This window comes from Suncus etruscus, chromosome 1 (genome assembly GCF_024139225.1).
Source record: "Suncus etruscus isolate mSunEtr1 chromosome 1, mSunEtr1.pri.cur, whole genome shotgun sequence".
NCBI classification, from domain to species: domain Eukaryota; kingdom Metazoa; phylum Chordata; class Mammalia; order Eulipotyphla; family Soricidae; genus Suncus; species Suncus etruscus.
Window position 1 is genome coordinate 197,233,229 of NC_064848.1, and position 18,829 is coordinate 197,252,057.

At 42.9% G+C, this 18,829-nt stretch overlaps 1 protein-coding gene and 1 pseudogene across 1 annotated transcript in view; one reads left to right on the forward strand and one right to left on the reverse strand.

Annotated features, from left to right (window-relative positions):
• The first annotated feature begins 3,842 nt into the window (after positions 1–3,842).
• APOH (apolipoprotein H) overlaps positions 3,843–18,829 on the forward strand; it is a 34,198-nt gene continuing 19,211 nt past the window's right edge. The window contains exon 1 of the mRNA XM_049780585.1: positions 3,843–3,949. Coding sequence (XP_049636542.1) covers positions 3,915–3,949 — 35 coding nt within the window. The 5' untranslated portion in view covers positions 3,843–3,914. The remainder of the gene's footprint in view (positions 3,950–18,829) is intronic.
• On the reverse strand, positions 17,624–17,765 carry LOC126032500 (uncharacterized; annotated as a pseudogene).

Here is an 18,829-nt window from a genome sequence, read left to right on the forward strand (position 1 = left end):
CCCTGCTCTTATCACTGGCCACATGGCTTCTAAGGTCTGGAGGTAGACACATCATCTTTTGTTTGCTCCCAGAGCAAAAGCAGGAGATAATCTGGTCATTTTAGATAGGCAAATCCCCACCTTGGAAATGGGGAAATGGAAAGAAATTTTCCCATTTTATTGCATTTTTGCTTTGTAGCTGAATCAAAATAAAGTGAATTATCATCCTCGGGAGTGAACTTCTGGTCTTTGGAGATAAACCAACACAGGCTGGTGAAACAAGGGTCAAAGAAAAGGAAGTCTAAGTTCCCAGGATTCAATGGAGAGAGGGGAAGAGTCATCAGAGAAATCTCTTTTCAAATTTCTCCTGCTGTGATTCTTCCAGAATCACCTGGAAAGGTTTCTCTACCCGGAAAATATAAATAAATCAGAATTCCCATCCCCTACTCCTCTCCTGTCTACAGAGATTCTGATTCATAGACTATGTAGATAGGACCAGGTGTGTGTGTGTGTGTGTGTGTGTGTGTGTGTGTGTGTGTGTGTGTGTGTGTGTGTGTGTTGTGGGGGTGGTGTTGTTCATAAGAATCTATGGGGATCTGGAATGCACATCAGTTGAGAGCCACTTAAAAGGTAGGTGAGAGCAAGCAGCAGCCCAGCAGCCAATTCTGTGCCCCAGTTCCCCTTTCTAGGGCTGGATCATCTGTATAGGCAGGTCCATTGTTCTGTTTGGAAGAAGGAAGGTATTGAGTCTCTCTTGGGGGTGCTCAGACTCTGCTCCTGGCTCTACGCTCAGAGGTCACTCTGGCAGAGCTGAAGGAGCCCTATGTGGTGGCTCATATAAGGCAAGTGCCTTAAGCCCTGTGCTCATCTCTCTCTGACCCCTAAGTTATTCATTTTTTAAAAATAGCTTTTCATCTCTTTCCAGACTGTTCATTCCCCTGTCCCTTTGCACTTTGGACTCTCTTCAACAGGATTCTGGCACGATCCCTCCCACTTGTTTTCTCTGTCCAGGACTCAGGCTGGGAAACCACATCACAGAGCTTATTATGATTCCTTGCAAAGAGATAAACACTCCTCTCATCCCTCTCGCTATTGAGGTAGAACTTTCTAGTAGATTCTGGAAGAAGCTTAGCCTGTGGAGCCCAATCGACCTGAGTATCTTTGACTGTGGTGTTGGGAGCAGCTTCAAACAGGAGCTTGTCACCCCACTCTTAGTGTTTTCAATGAGTTGTCAGACTAATGATCACTTGCACAGCTGCTGGGAGGATGAAGAGAAATGTGGGGTGACATGCTCACCTGAGTCTCAGCTCGGGAGAAGGCTGTGATGAACACCCTCCACTCATTGTGACTTTTTTTTTGGAAGGAGAATGTCTTTAGGATGGTGGATCTCAAGCTTGACCATGGGTCTGAGAGAGACACTGGGAGGGAGGGTTTATTCAATACAAGTGGCTGGAGTCATCTCCAGAGTTCTGGTTCTATCGAAATAGGTTGGGGCCCAAGGATTTGCATCTTGAAGCAATTTCCAGGTATGCTGGAGAAGTAGCTACTAGTGGTCAGGGGGCCCAGATGGAGGAGTGAATCCTGGTCTAGGAAATAGGCCAACTTTGCATGGCCATTGCACCATGATTGTATTACATTGAAAAAAGTCATTCCATTTCTTGGAGCTAAGGTTTGCCCCACTAAAGTCACAAAATTTTTTTTTCCTCAAATGTTAAAATAAACCGTAGATGAAATAAATGGCAATTGGGAAAGTTTGAGCCCTAACGAGGTCAGCATAAAGCTTTATTTTCTACCACGAGATTAGGATTACTTCCTGTTGCTGAAGGCACTATAGCAGCTTGCTGGTTTGGTTCCTAAATGCTTGCTTGACACAGAAGACACCTGTTATTTGCTCAGAAGTGCCGTGATGTTTCTTGAATCTCATGAGCCCTCTGGAGCTGGAGAAACTGAGGCAGCACTAAGAGAAGGATGGACCTTCTAAGAAAAGAAACTTCAAGAGAATATAAAGGTCATGATATGTATGTGAACAGTCCACCAAGAGTCCAAGATTTTCCCTGTGACACACCCAGGTTAACTTTTCTTTTTCTTTTTTCTTTTCTTTTCTTTCTTTCTTTCTTTTTTTTTTTTTTTTTTTTTTTTTTGGATTTTGGGTCACACTCAGCAGTGCTCAGGGGTTACTCCTGGCTTTATACTCAGAAATCGCTCCTGGCAGGCTCGGGGTACTATGGGATGCTGGGATTCGAACCACCGACCTTCTGCATGCAAGGCAAATGCCTTACCTCCATGCTATCTCTCTGGCCCCCCTCCCCAGGTTAACTTTTCTGAATATAGAAAACTTCAGGCTAAAAGGTTATGAAGAAATGATACAGAACTTTCTCTAGTTTTTTTTTCCCAACTCTGGACACACCTATGTACCTTGAACATGCATTTCGCTTTCTTTCACCCCACATATCTCTAAGAAAATTTCTTGTAAAGAAATAGTATTTGCCTTTTAAATTCGTTTAAAGGGGTGGAGCAGAAAGAAAGTATAGCTCCTGTAGAGTTAGCTTGGGAGAACTGTTTCATTAGCTTTCTTCTTTTCACCTGTTAGAGAAATGATGGATGGATTTTAAAAATTCCCTCTCTAGGGGCCAGAGAGGTAGCATGGGGGTAGGATGTTTGCCTTGCATGCAGAAGGATGGTAGTTCAAATCCCAGCATCCCATATAGTCCTCCAAGCCTGCCAGGAGTGATTTCTGAGCGTAGAGCCAGGAGTAACCCCTGAGCGCTGCTGGGTGTGACCCAAAACCAAAACCAAAACAAAAAAAATTCCTCTCTAGATTAGAAAGGTCTTTGCAGGTAAGTAAAGAACATACAGAACAAGGCATACTTTTTACCTTTTATTGGTGTGGGGGGGCATATTCTCTTGCACTCAGGGATTACTCCTGGCTCTGTGCTCAGAAATGACTCTTGGCAGGCTCAGAGGACCATATGGGATGCTGGGAATCAAATTTGTGCTATCCCTCTGGTCTCTCCAGTAAATACATGTGGACTGGGATAGGGGCAGTTACTGCATTCTCTCCTGAAAGGAGACTCTAAGTTATAAAGCAACACTTCTGGCACAAATCCTATTGGAAATATCTTGTTCAAATTCTGCACTGTCAAGGAAAAAAAAAGAATTTTTTTTGCTATGATATTAGTTTGCTGGAGTTCTGCCAAATGGAAACATTATCACAGTAAATACATCCACTTTAATTATTCATTTCTATTTGCTAGAAAGAATATTCTTATTTATGTGACATACATATGTTGTTGCAGCAACACGGACTAAAGAAGTCCCTTTCACACAGAAAGGCAACTCCAAGAGTAACTAGCCCTAACTTGTGTCCTGTGGAGACCCTTCCCACATTTGCAATGCAGCTGGAGAAAAGGTGCTCTTGGGGTGACGGGGAGGGATTCTGATAACTCAGCAAAAACTCCAATCAGTTCTTTGGAATCAAGAGGGGAAGGCACCCAAATTCTTCATGCCATCTGCTCTTCCTGATAGCTTGCAGCATCTTCATAGGGATTCAACAAGGTCCAAGGGAGGCATCTACTTGAGACTTGAAATCTCAGCTTTCTTCGAGGCTACTGGGACACGAGCAGGAGGGTCTGTTCTGCCACCTGGTGTTCATGGAAGAGAACATCCACTTCCAGTAGTAGTAGAAGCAACAGCAGCAGCAGCAGGAACTGGCTTCTCGGCATTCTTGATGCCTATGAAATTGTTACGGTCCCCATAAAAAGGCTCTTCCGCCGTCTCTGCCACGTCCTAGTTGAGTGGCAGTTGAGAGTCGTATCAAAATTTACTGAGTCCACATTCCTGTTCTAGGTGATTCCACGTTTACACATTCATCTCGTGGATCTATTTATACGTGGCGCCGAACAAACATTCTATTCTTAGCCGCGCTGTCATAGCGGATGACTGGATGCAAGCTAATGGGCCACCACGAAAGGTACCAGTGGAATAAACTTTGATGGGGCATGCCATGGTCCCAATCATGCAACTAAGTGTGTGTGTGTGTGTGTGTGTGTGTGTGTGTGTGTGTGTGTGTGTGTGTGTAAACAAGCAAATTTCTATCTACAAATAAGGAATGATGTTAACCTATTGCAAAGTGAGATAAGCCTGTTCTTGAACAATGTGTATAACTGATTTGGGTGTGTAGACAGTGTGTATAATTGATTTGGGGGGGTAAAGAGACTAACCTAGGCAGAATAAATGGCATAGATTCTCTCCAAGGACACTGCAGAAAGTGGTTCAACATTTTGTACTATGGAAAGAATTCTTCAGCCGTGGGTGGAGGTGACAGCAACAGGACAGCTGTCGTTTAACGATGGCAGGAAGAACATGACCCTGTGAAGTCAGATTTGGAAATCCCAACAAGCACAGCTTTGCACTCCGAAGATCCATCCACACGCACCATGGAGAAGGGAGAGGGTGATGGTACGATTTCCGTTCTTTCCCCTTCTGAGCCCCACCTCTGATGAGGAGGGCCATGGGAGAGTTCAAGCTGAGCCACAATGGCCAATGGCTCCAGAACCAGCCACCAATTGTACTTCCAGAACGTGAGCAAGGCTCAGGACCCACACGAGAGTGGCCTCAAGACCAGGCTTGGGGAATTCACCCTCCAGGGAGGTCTCTGAGGCAATTAGAAAAGAGGACATAATAGTCATGGAGTTCAGGACACTCTGCCCCCAATATGGCCATATGGTGTGTTAACTATTGAAAGTTGCTGGAACTTTAGTGATTTTTTTAATTAATTAATTAATTAATTAATTACTTTATTTGTTTATTGGTTTTTGAGCCACACCAGGCGATTTCCAGGAGTTACTCCTGACTCTGGGCTCAGAAATCGCTCCTGGCAAGCTCAGGGGATCAGATCATATGGGATGTCAGGAATTGAACCTGGTCATTCCCAGGTCTGCCAAATGCATGGCAAATGCCCCACCACTATGCTATCTCTCTAGCCCCTGCTGGAACTTTCTGAGTTTTCCCTAAAGCAGGTGTAAATCTCTTCCAGGTGGAAAGGATCAACAGTGGGGGTGGGCAAGGACTCATCCCTCCTCCAGCCCCATACCTTTTTCTACCCATTTCCTTGCCCCATCCCTACCCCTTCATCAAAGCTGAGGTGACTGTTCCTAGGGTTTTCCTTCCTTTCTTCCCTTCCTTCCTTCCTTCCTTCCTTCCTTCCTTCCTTCCTTCCTTCCTTCCTTTCTTCTTCCCTTCCTTTCCTTCCTCCCTTCCTTTCCTTCCTTCCTTTTCCCCTTATTTTTCCTTCCTTCCTTTCCTTCCTTTCTTCCTTTCCTTCCTTCCTTTTTCTTCTTTCCTTATTTTCCTTCCTTCCTTTCCTTCCTTCCTTTCTTCTTTCCTTTCTTCCTCCTTCCTTCCTCCCTCCCTTCCTTCTCTCCTTTCCTTCCTTCTTCCCTCCCTTCTTCCTTCCTTTGTTTCTTTCCTTCCTCCCTCTCTCCTTCCTTCCTTCTTTCCTCCCTCCCTTCCTTTCTCCTTCCCTCCCTCCCTTCCTCCCTCCCTTCTTCCCTTCCTTCCCTCCCTTCCTTCCTCCCTCCCTTCCATCTCTCCGTTCCTTCCTTCTTCCCTCCCTTATTCCTTCCTTTGTTTCTTTCCTTCCTCCCTCCCTCCCTTCCTTTCTCCTTCCCTCCCTCCCTCCCTCCCTTCCTCCCTTCCTTCCTCCCTTCCTTCCCTCCCTCCCTCCCTCCTCCCTCCTTCCCTCCCTCCCTCCCTCTCTTCCTTCCTCCCTTTCTTACTCCCTCCCTCCTTCCCTCCCTCCCTCCCTCCCTCCCTCCCTCCCTCCCTTCCTTCCTTCCTTCCTTCCTTCCTCCCTCCCTCCCTTCCTTCCTTCCTTCCTTCCTCCCTCCCTCCCTTCCTTCCTTCCTTCCTTCCTTTTCTTCCTTCCTTCCTTCCTTCCTTCCTTCCTTCCTTCCTTCCTTCCTTCCTTCCTTCCTTCCTTCCTTCCTTCCTTCCTTCCTTCCTTCCTTCCTTCCTTCCTTCGTTTTGTTTGGTGGGCTACACTCATTTGTACTCAGGGCTCACTCCTAGCTCAGTGATCATATTGGCGCTGGAGGTTGAACATAGGTTGGCTGCCTGCAAGACTGTCTGTACCTTGTCCTCTACTACCTTTCTAACTCCTTTTTAAAAAATTTTTTTATTTTTTAAATTTAATTAATTAATTAATTAATTTTAGTTTTTCGGGTCTCACCCGTTTGATGCTCAGGGGTTACTCCTGGCTACGCGCTCAGAAATTGTCCCTGGCTTGGGGTGACCATATGGGATGCTGGGGGGGGGGATCGAACCGCAGTCCTTCCTTGGCTAGCGCTGGCAAGGCAGATAGACACCTTACCTCTAGCACCACCTCGCTGGCCCCCTTTCTAACTCCTTTTACCCTGCTTCCTTTCTCACCTCCTGATATATCATCTCTCTTATTGCTACTAATATACATATTTTGTCTTTCTTCTTTGACTGAGGGTCAGAATTCAGGGCAAAGATTTGCTTCCTTTGTTTGCAGCTGGCCTTAAGGAATAGTCACAGCTGGGGAACAGCTCAGAGGTAGGTCACAGGCCCTCAGAGATAGGAGACCCCCTTGGTTCTGTGTCTACATTCCCCCTCCCCAATAACAATCACAGAACAAATGAGTCAAGAGACAAACCCCTGGGCAGGGAGACAACTGAACATAGGGAAAACAGTTGTGTGGAACATCTGGGTAAAATATTTGCTTTTTGTGCACATTTCCATGGAAACCACAGAGCATCTAGGAAGGTCACAGCCGAATCTGTGAGGGGTCATCACTGGGTTCAGGGTCTAGATCTTCAGTGCTCCAATGTCAGGACACTTAGTGCTTCTCTTTCATTGCTGAAAATCTCTCCTTAATGAATATTTCTCCACTACACCAATCCTTCTTATAAATATCTCTCATTAATCTAAGTTCTGCCTTCGGGAACTCGAAAACAAATTTAATGGTTCTTAAAGCTCTTGGAGACAGCTTTCTGAGTCTTCTCTCGAGGATAAACATGCATGACTTTTGAATTATTATTCTACTACATGATTTGCAGATTTTTAAATTGTCTTTTAGAAGGCCTGAATCTCACAGTTATTTTGTTATTTTTTGGGGGGGGAGAAGGGGAGTCATACTCAGCTGTGCTTAGGGGCTTAGAGTTTACTTATTTTTTGGTGTTTGTTTTGAATTTTTTTTATATAATTGCTTTTATTAAGCACCATAGTTACAGAAATGAACAGAAATGGTTGGGTTTTAGTCATAGAATGTATACCACCCTTCACCAATGCAACTTGCTAGACACCAATGTCTTCATTTCCCTCTCATTTCCCCACCCCTGCCTGTCTCTGGGGCAGCTATTTTGCTCTTCTCTCTCCCCGCCTCCCTTTTATGACATTGTGGTTTGCACTCTTGCTAATGAGGGGGTACCATGCATAACACTTTATTTTTTTTAGCATTCAGTTCTTGTCTAGAGTGATCAGTTCCAATCGTCATTATCATAGTAGACCCTTCTCTATTCTAACTGCACCCTCTGCTCTTTGTGGCAAACATTCTATCATGAACCAGTCTTCTTGAATCTGGATATTATCATACTGTCTTTTATTTTTCTTATAACCCACAGATGAGTGAGATTATTTTATGTTTAGTCCTCTCCCTTTGATTCATTTTACTCAGCATCATTTCTTTTTCTTTTTCTTTTTTTTTTTTTTTTTTTTTGGTTTTTGGGTCCCACCCGGTGGTGCTCAGAGGTTACTCCTGGCTGTCTGCTCAGAAATAGCTCCTGGCAGGCACGGGGGACCATATGGGACGCCGAGATTCGAACCAACCACCTTTGGTCCTGGATTGGCTGCTTGCAAGGCAAACGCCGCTGTGCTATCTCTCTGGGCCCTCAGCATCATTTCTATGTTCATCCATTGTATACACAAATGCCTTATGACTTTATTTTTCCAGCTAAGTATTCCACTGTGTAGATGTACCACCATTTCTTTAGCCACTCATGTGTTGTTGGGCATGTGGGTTATTTCCAGGTTTCGGCTATTGTAAATAGCACTGCAATGAACATAGGAGTGTAGAGGGCATTTTTGTATTGTGTTTTTGTGTTCCTAGGGTATATCCCTAGGAGTGGTATTATTGGATCATATGGGAGTTCAATTTCCAATTTTTTTGTGTAATATTCATATTGTTTTCCAGAACTAGACTGCATTTCCACCAGCATCGAATGAGAGTCCCTTTCTCCCCACATTTATGCCTTTACTTCTGGCTTTGCACTCAGAGATCACTCCTGGCAGGTTTGGGGAGATCATCTGGGGTATGGGAGTTCAAACCCAGGTTAGTAGTTTTCTAGACAAGTGCCTTACCCACTGCTCTATCTTTCTTGTCCTCTCTTGCAGAAACTGCCAGATTGCAGGTGTGAGCAGTTCCAAGACACAAGGACAATTGTGGCAGCACAAAGAAACATTTGTGTCCCAAACTAAAGCAGTCCTTGTCTTTGAACTTGGTCTGATCCAATTATGTGTCTGCTTAATCACAAGTGGGTCAGGCTAAACTTGTGGTCCCTGCAACATAAGAAATTTCTTCAAGCTGGGACTGTCCCCGTCCTTAAACAGTGAGCTCTCTGAGGTTTACATCAGGCTTGTGAAATGTCTTCTGTGGTTTCTGGCTGGTATGCTGAGTCGCTGTGATCAACCATTCACTTTCTGTTCTGTGACCCCTGACAATTTATAAAAGTGTTTTTTCTTTTATGAGTCTTTATGCAATTGGTTAAAAATATTCAAGACTTGAGGGAGACAGAATCCTATCAATTTTCTTCTTGAGAGTTTGTTCTAAATCATCAGCTTATTTTTAAGTAGCGGGGAAGGTGTAAGAGGAGGTTCTCACCAAATCATATTCAGGGCTTACTGCTGCTTTGCACTCGGGAATCACTCCTGGTGGGGTTCAGGCAACACCCCTGATAGGCAACATGAGATGCCAGGGATTTAATCTGGGTCAAGTGTGTGGAAGGTAAGTACCCTGACTGCTGTATTATCTCTTCAGACCTAAATGATCAGAATGGTGTCTAAATAGATTGAGAGTAGTTGCATATTTTATTTGATTTAGGGCTCTTTTGAGGGGGCCATATTCAGCGATGATCAGGGGTTACTCCTGACTCTGCTCAGAAATTATTCTGGCAGGCTTTGGAGACCATATGGGATGCTGGAGATCGAAACTGGCAGCATATAAAGCAAATGCCCTACCTGATGTACTATTGTTCCAACCTCTAGATTGCATATTGTTATGTACAGCTGTAGAAATGTGTTGGATAGAGCCAGAGTCATAGCATAACAGTAGGGCATTTGCCTTGCACATGGATGACCCGGGACATACCCAGGATCTGTCCAGTAGCAATTTCTGAGCACAGAGCCAGGAATAACTTCTGAGTGCCATTGGGTGTGGCCCAAACACCCACCCCCAATGAAAAGAAATATGTTGAATAAATGCAAAGGTGTGTGGTTGCAAGGAAAATTCTGGAAGATGTAAACTCTGTGAAGGAAAACGAAGAAGAACATGTAGAAAGAAATGGGAAAGTTACCATTATCTTTGTCATATCAATCAGTCCACCAAATATATCTGTCTATAAGACAAGGGAAGTGATCAGTTTTGAGAGATTTGTGTGTATTCATGTAATGCGTTTTTAAAAATGCTAGGATTAATAATATTTATTTTCCACATCCAGTTATGCTCAAGGCTCACTTCTGGCTCTGTGCTCAGGGATCTCTCCTGGTAGGGTTTGGGGGACAATATGGAGTTTGAAGATGAAACCTAGGTTGGCCACATATTATTCCCTGTACTATCTTCTTAGCCCCAAAGATTTATAATTTTAAAGAACCTATTTAAGTTGATACTGTTGGTATAACTTTATATTTCAAATGAACAAAACATAATACAAGCATTCAACAATATTAATGGAAGACATTTATTCCTCTACTTCCTATAATATTAAAGAGCATCCTCCAAGCTCATGTTTCCTATCCCATAAGCTGTTTGAACTGGTAAAAGTTGGTACTGGAGTTCAAAGTAGAGTGACTGAGCAAACTTTTCAATATTTAGCTCCTACAAGTATTCAAGGGCTCACTCGTACCAGGAGAGTGCAATCCACCTTTCTGCCTCTGCCTCCCCAGGGTACCATCAAACAATGTCAAATGCTTTGCTAAAGAGGAAAAGCATGTTATTGATAAAGCATTTTCTCTTTTCTACTTGCTTGACAACTCTGTCAAAACCAACTCAAGCTGAAGTTGCTATAACTGAAGCGAACCACATTCCTTGCTCCCGATCCCTGCCCGTTTTTCTGAGAGCCTGCAAATCCTTCCATTGGACCTAAGTAAATTCAAATTTTATTGATGTCTTGGGTGCTTGTATTAAACCTCACCTGATACTGGCATCTCACCATCTATAGCTTTCCTTCTTGGCTTTAGGCATCTTTCATATAATTTTAAGGGGAGAGATTTCTAAGCCATATTCAAAGGTATGTGGGGGAAACCCTAGACCTATTCCTGGCATCACATAGTCAATCAAGCAGGACTATTCAATGCTTGTACCCAGCAATTCTTGAGGGTCTTCATGGTTTCAGACAGAAGTGGAAGGGGGTGTCATGTGGTTTGGAGATCCAATAGCATTTTATATGCACAGGCATCTGGCCCTGCTCCTAATCATTCTCTCACTAACCCCTTTCTGATTTAAATTAAAAGTTGCTTTTTCTTTTCCCCTTCCAAGTCAAAGTGATATGAATACACTAGATTAAAAAAAAAAACAGAAAAAAATAGAATCAGAGAAAACAAGAGGAAAAAATGTTCATCTCTGAAATGCTCTCAATATTTTGGTATATTAACTTCCACCACTTTTCTAAATCTATTCTTTACATGTCGGCAATCTTATACTGTACACATTGAAAGAGTTTTCATATTTCGATCTGGATTGTGCTGTCTCCTTTGCCACCCTGTTGTATAATGAGAGAGGCTAGTGATGTTGTGGTTCCATTCGTCATTGGAATAGCACTGAGACATTTTCCTGCATTTATGGCTCCAAAGTGCATTCAGGATAGCTTAGTCACTTCCGGTATTTGCTAGCCAAACCTTCCGCTCCCTGTTGTTTATGATGTCCATTCTAGTTCTTCCAGTGTGCATAGAATTTTACTTGTTAGATTAGCCAAGAGAATGCTGAAAATTATAAAACCATCACTGTCATAAAGGTGACACCATGTCTGGAACCTTCCCATGTTATAAAGGTAGAAGAGCAATTGGGTCCGTCTTTCTGGAAGACAACCCAACAATAGATTTTGAAAGTCTTTAAAAGTCTTGCTCTTTGGTGTGGCATGCAGGAGGCCTGGCATTTGAACCCTGGCACCGTATGATTGTCCCAAACAATACCACAAGAAAACCCGCCTTCATAGGACAGAAAAGAAAGTAACCCCTGCGTATCTCTGCCCGTGGCTCCCAAATCGATCAACCAAACTGAACCACATTAAACTATTTTACCCTTTGCCCAACTGTTTCTGCAGCTAGCAATAAGACCATGGGGGTGGGGAGGAGATTGTATTCATAGATTTTTTAAATAAGGATCTTAACTTAGTCATCATGTTAATGATCACATGAAAGAAAGATAGCATTTCTATGTTCAAAATCTGGCAGTTGGTTAAAATACAGGTGGAAGATTATGTTAAAAAGTCATGGTTAGGGCCTGGAGCAATAGTACTGGGCTTACCTGTCCTTCACACTGATCAAGTCTAATTCTGGCATCCTATATGGTCCCCTGAGCCTTATCAGCCTAACAGGAGTGAATCCTGAGTGCAGATCCAAGAGTAATCCTTGAGCACCACCAGGTATGGCTCAATTTTTTCCCCCACTCCAAAAAAAAAAAAAGAAAGAGGAAAAAAAAAGAAAGAAAGAAAGAGAAAGAAAGAAAGAAAAAGAAAAAGAAAGAAAGAAAAAGAGAAAGAAAAGAAAAAAAGAAAGAAGGAAGGAAAGAAAGAAAGAAAGAAAGAAAGAAAGAAAGAAAGAAAGAAAGAAAGAAAGAAAGAAAGAAAGAAAGAAAGAGAAAGGAAAAAAAGGAAAAAATTCTATTAAAATGTATAAATGATACTTTGTAAAATCATTAGTTGTATGAAAAGAAAGAAAATTTATCTACTCTGTAGACTTCTGATTTAGACTCCATATATAGAACAATTAGGTTTTTAGTGTGTTTTGTTTGTTTATTTTTGGTTTGGGGGCCACAACTGGCTGTGCTCAAGACTTATTTTCTGGCTTTTATTTGTTTTTCTTGTTGTTTTTAGGGCCACACCCAGCTGCGCTCAGGGGTCACTTCTGGCTCTGTGCTCAGAAATCACTCTTGGCAGGCTTGGAGGCTATACGAGATGCTGGGGATTGAACCCATGTTAGCCACATGGAAGGCAAATGCCTACCTGCTGTACTATAGCTCCCGTCCTAGGCTTTTGGTTCTTTTGAATGTTTTTTTTCCAGATGAATTAAAATGGCCTCAATTATCCCTTGGAGGGACTAAGAGAAAACCCCACAAGTGGTCAGCACCTTCCTGGGAACTTGGGTTTCCAAATGCCTCCTGAGGGTACCTTGACTGGCTTTGCCAACTTTATCTCATCCTGCCTTTATCTAGTTCGCTGAGCTCCTGGTACATTGGTTGTACAAGTCATCCCTTGTAATATCCCCCCCTCCGTTTTATTCTCTAAAAACATAATCTCTTTTTTGTTTGTTTTGGTGCCACATCCAGTGGTGCTCAGCGTTTACTCTCAACTCCTAGTAGGCTCGAGGAACTATATAGAGTGCTGGGGATTGAACCACAGTCAGCTACATGCAAGGCAAGCACCCTTCCCACTGTACTTTCTCCCCCTACATAAACATGGCCTTTTTTATATCTGAGATCTGCAGCTAACTTCTTGAAAACTCATGTTCATCTCTGGCTGCCCCTCCTTTTCCTCTTCATCAGATCTTTACTAAGTACATTTTCAGAGTTTCATTCTCAGGCCCTCAGCTGTTCATCTTCATTCCTTTGTAGGATCTCCTGGGATGGGTGCACGCTAATCTTTGAGTCTCTTACCATATGTTTTACTCTGGAGTGGAGGTTCTAGTATTTTCTCCTGGCAACTCCAGAGTGTTGTGACCTTTCTGTTATTCCAAACTGGTTTTAATCTGTGAAATCATGTGAAAGGGAGGCAATGGGTTCTGACCCCAAACCCCAATAGAGAACTCCGTGGGTGAACACAACCAAGGGGTCGGTTGGTCCTAGAGAAGTGGGATGGGACTCTGGTAATCCCTAGCTGGAGCTGGAGTGACAAAATGCCTTAATCAGACATTGGGGGACAGCTATAAGTTTTTCTCTTGTGCTATCCTTGGGTCCACAGCCTGGAAACTATTCCCAGGAATATTTGTCACTATGTGTCAATTATTCTTTTATATTTGTGTTTGGAGTTTTCAAGTTTTAACTTATGATTTTATTTTTTATTTGTTTTATTTTGGGGAGGTTGGGTCATACCTGGTGATGCTTAGGGGTTACTCCTGGCTATACGCTCAGAAATCACTCCTGGCTTGGGGACCATATGGGACACGGGGGGGTGGGGTGGGGGACATCAAATCGCTGTCTAGTTCGTCCTAGGTCAGCACGTGCAAGGCAAACACCCTACCTCTTGCACCACCACTCGGGCCCCTTGATTTATGGTTTTTACCAAAGATGGATCTAGTTCTTTTTGTTTGTTTGTTTGTTTGTTTGGGGAGCCACACCCGATGATGCTCAGAGGTCATTCCTGGCTCTACACTCAGAAATCACCCCTGGCAGGCTCAAGGTATCATATGAGATGCCAGGAATCTAACCCAGTCTGTCTCAGACCATGTGCAGGCAAATGCCCTACTGCTGTGCTATCACTCTAGCCCCATGGATCTAGCTCTTCTGTATTCTCTATGGATAAGATTTTGGTTTTGAGTTTTGAGCCTCACTGGATGTATTCAGGAATTAATCCTGGCACTGTATTTAGGAATCCCTCCTGGCTGTACTTCAGGAACACATGGGGTACCAGAAATCAAACCTGGGTCTGTTACGTGTAAAGGCAAACACCCTACCTGCTGTAGTTTTCTCCAACTCCTGCATAAAAAAATTTAAAGTCAATATAAAACAAAACAAAAACATGAATAATTTTTAAAAAGTATAAAGGGGGCCAGAGAGTGAATACAGGGCTTGAGTGACTTGATTTATATGTGGCCTACCAGCATAGGATACACCGAGCCTGCCAATAGTGAACCCTGAGCAGAGCCAGGAATAACCCCTGAGTACCATCAGGTGTGGACCCCCAAACCACATCTCTAACCCTCCAAAGAGCAGAAATGAAAATAGCCAAATTCTACCAGCTAAAGAGAGCTTCAGTTCACATTTTGCAGTAGGGTGTGAAATACAGAGCACTCTCTATCTCTTTCTCCCTTCCCCACTTTCTCCCTCTTTCTTTCCCTTTGCCTCTCTTCCTCCTCCTTTTTGTCTCTATCTTTCTCTCATATTGGTTCTTGTGTGTTTTCTAGTAATAAGTTCCAATTCCCTCAATGGAATCTCATTGGAATTGGTTGGATTACAATCAGTTGGTCTTAAGTGGGATTTTCCAGTCCTTCAGCATATGAAGACACGGGGAGCATTGATGTCTAAATAAAGCGGAATGTTCATTAGCACACAGGCTCATCAGGCACTTGGGCTAAGCCAGTCGAGGAAGCACTCCACGCTTGGGCTCATTGAATCCTGACAACAGGCACTGAAGTGGGTTTCACCGACAAGATGCTACCTGCCGAGAAGTCACAGCCAGTAAGAGGCAGAGCCAGGACCCCAAGCTGAGTATGCTATGATCAAAAGCCCTTGTTAATCAGGGCCCCACACATCCCCACTCTCCTGCCTGATGCACACAGAGATGTAACCCTGTCACATTCGACTCTGCTTCTTGATTGGCTTCACATTCTCCTCAGAGGTCAACATCTGGGTTCTTTTTTTTTTTTTTGGTTTTTGGGCCACACCCGTTTGACGCTCAGGGGTTACTCCTGGCTATGTGCTCAGAAATCGCCCCTGGCTTGGGGGGACCATATGGGACGCCGGGGGATCGAACCGCGGTCCGTTCCTTGGCTAGCGCTTGTAAGGCAGACACCTTACCTCTAGCGCCACCTTCCCAGCCCCAACATCTGGGTTCTTAGCTCGTTGCCTGTGAACAACCTAAACTTCTGGGTCAGTTAATCTAGCCTGTAAAATTACCTCTAGTTTCTGAATAGTGGTCTCCACCTTGGTCTTGGACTTCATTCTACAAGGTAGAAAGGAGATGGGAGATGGGAGAAATCACATCCTTCCTTCTAAGGCACATCCCAGTAGAATAGCCCGACTTCCTATCAATCCGTCAATGCCAGAACATGCCCTATAGCCCCTGTCATATTGCTCGCTTGGTCAAAATGTCTCCCATGCATGAGATCCCCTGCTGACCTCTAGATATGCAGGATTACTTTGGGAAGTGAGACTAGAAGATGAATTCAGCTTGGGATGGGCTCAAGATTTTCCTTTCTCAATCCATCTCTCTCCAAACACTTCCCTCCGCCTTACTCTACACTCTGGTCTTCACACTCTTTCCAAAATACAAGCCAGGCTTGCTCTCCCCAGAACCTTCAATCAGGATGAGATCAAACTCCTCAGCAAGGCAGGGAAGCATATTGCTTTCTCTAGGTTCTACCCTGTCACTTCAGCCTTGGTCCCTCAATTCCTCACTCAAGTAGTCAACCCCAGAAACATGTGTTGTAGTCTTTTTTTGACAAATATGTAGAATATTCTCAACCAGATCCTCCCAGCCATGCCCAAATCCAGTCCTTTGAAACCCTTAGAGACCCGAAGTTTCGCTAAGCCACAACCCAAATGAGGGATCTTCTGTGGTTGTTTCTAAGAAGCTTTGAGCTCTTTGGACTTTATTTGATTGTTTTTTCACGTGGAGGGTTGGTTTCCACTCATAAGAAACCATGGAGCTTGTCATAGGCAACTGGCAATCATCAGATCTTGTTTATTTCTGAAATTCCATCCCCAACCACCAAGAGCAATTCAGTAACAGTCTGCCGATGTCTGTAAAGGAATGCATGAAGTCACAGAACCCAGGACACAATCCAGCTAAGCCCCGAAGTTATGCAATATAGAAACCAACCCAAGTAGTCTCACTTTGGCAAGAGAAAAACGTAGGTGGTGGAATGCAAGTTGGGTCAACAATGACCTGCAGGGTTATAGTGGGTCTCAACCCTCAGAGCTATTATAATTCTCCAGCACTTAAAAAAGGTGACCCATGCTTGACCGTACACATAGAAATTCCATTCAACGGTTTTGTTTTTTAAGAACAGTCGGGGAGTGGATAATGTACAAGCAAGGTTAAGAATAACTGTTCTAGTTAAAGATAGAAATTACAGTATACAAAACACTAGTTTGGATCCTCAAAGATGTCTCAGTGTTGCTTTTAACTCTGTGTTTCCAGATGTTTCCATCCAAATGTTTTGTCCTGGGACATACTCTCTTTTCAGGGTGCCTGAGTTTCTCTTGTAGGAGTAAAAAACAGTTGCATCTTTCCACTGGGACCTTGTTGGTGGATATTGGCTGGAATCCCAAGCCAGAAGGAGACAAGTTGAAGGCATTTAAAAAAATGTTAAACTGTTGCTAAATGTTTAATGTTATGGCCAAAGTCTCTGCTTGTGAAGTAAATAAAGTTTTTGAACATGTGATGCAATGTGAGTTCAATAATACAAACCCTTGGACTCTCCTAAGTCACGTCTATAGTTGAACAGACAAAATAGGACAAAAGCTGATATAAAGTCTGATGTGAAAATTTAGTCCTCAATCCTATTTCTGTGAAATAAAGTTCATGTTTTCTTCAAATATATATATAATATTTGTGTTATATCTATATCTATCTATCTATCTATCTATCTATCTATCTATCTATCTATCTATCTATCTATCTATCTATCTATAGTTCCCTATATGCTCCTGGGTCTGGATAATAAAATTAAATATACCAAGTGCCGTCTTCTATCCAAAGGCTGCTGTATCTTTTGTGGCGAGTCTACACCCTAACTATAGAAAAAGGCCTCTTGAGTTGCCAACATTACTTGGATTTTTTTTAGAACAAATTTTCCATTTGCTCTGCCAAATTCAACTTGAGTGGTAAATGTGTCTTGAAGTGTCGTTGAAGATCAATTATCAACCAGGAACTTGATTGTTATCTCAAGTTAATTATTGGCATGTGAGTGGAGCTAGATTGGGAGGGGAGAGAGATGAAAATACAAATCAATCACAAGATTTTTAAAGTCGTGAGAAAAAAAGTAGCTGGAAGAAGAAGATCACATCTCTTCTGAGGGCTCATAACAAGGCTTTTCATCAAGCCCATGTGTGTATTTGGAAGAATTCTGGAACATCTTGTAACTCAGCTATGTTCCAATGGCAGAGCACTCAGGACTCATAATAATTATAATTTACAAATGGTACAGATTAGCACCAGTTTGTATTTAATTGCGCAGAGGAAGTTTTTACTCTCTCACAAAGTCCCATTTTCCACATATCTATAATATGCTGTACATCATTTTGTCAAACATTTTTTGTCCCCCAATTCACAATACAGACCAGGCAAAGGGCCTGGGGTTGAGGTGTATATGGGGTGCCTTTACTGTACCTCCTCTTTCTATACAGTCAGTGTAAAGATCACAGTGTCAAACATTTTTATAGGAACTAGGACATACATATAGATAAATGTCTATACTTACATCCTGTTTCTTGTAAAACACAAATGTTATCTTGTATTTATTAACCCAAGTGTCTATGTATAAATATATTTATATTTAGAAGAGATTCGCTAGATGAGAACTTGCTGACCATGCCATGACTTTTAGGGATGACACAGAGAAAAGCTAAGACGTCACATAGTCCAGTTTAAGGACAGTTTCTCATAGGAAACCTTCCAAGGGGCATTCACTATTTAATTAAAATTTTTTGTTGAATTTAGGGCCACACCTTGGTAGTGCTCAGGGATTACTCCCAGCTCTGCACTTAGGGCTCATTTGTAGCAGAGTTTTGGAAACCAATTGGGGTGCTGAGGATGCTACATTCAGTCAAGCTCCCTATCAATGTATTATCTCTCCGTACCCCCATCCCAGACTCATCTGACTAATATACTTTAGGCTCTTTAAGGATAGAGTGAGGTGCCCCTCCTAACCACACCCCTGCCTTTCCAATCCTTTGCCTGGTTGAAGATGATAGCAATGGCTGTCATCTCTCACCTTGGTTGCATGCAATATTTTCTCATGACATGACCCAGGTTATTAGGTTTAGGGCAGAAACATTACAGACAAGCTACTTGGTTATCATTACACCTTATTTAATGTCAGATGGTCCCATGCATGGTGCTATTGATTTTGATTGATCAATTAAGACAATGTGTACCATATTCCTCCCCTTTCAATTCTTCACAATAAAGAATGGATTGAGATAGAGTCACTCTTTAACTTTTTGTTGTTGTTAGTGTTTTGGGTATTTTGTTTGCATCCAACACTCAGTGGTGCTTAGTGCTGACTTCTGGCTCTGCATTCAGGGATCTCTCCTGGCAGGCTTGGAGGACCGTATAGGATAACAGGGATTGAACCCAGGTTAACTGTATGCAAAGTAAGAGCATAACCACTAACCACTATACTATTGCTCCAGCACCTAAGTTACTTTATAAAAATTTTATTTGGGGAGCTGGAGTGATAGCACAGTATAGTAGGGCATTTGCCTTGTATGCGGCTGACCCAGGATGAACCTGGGTTC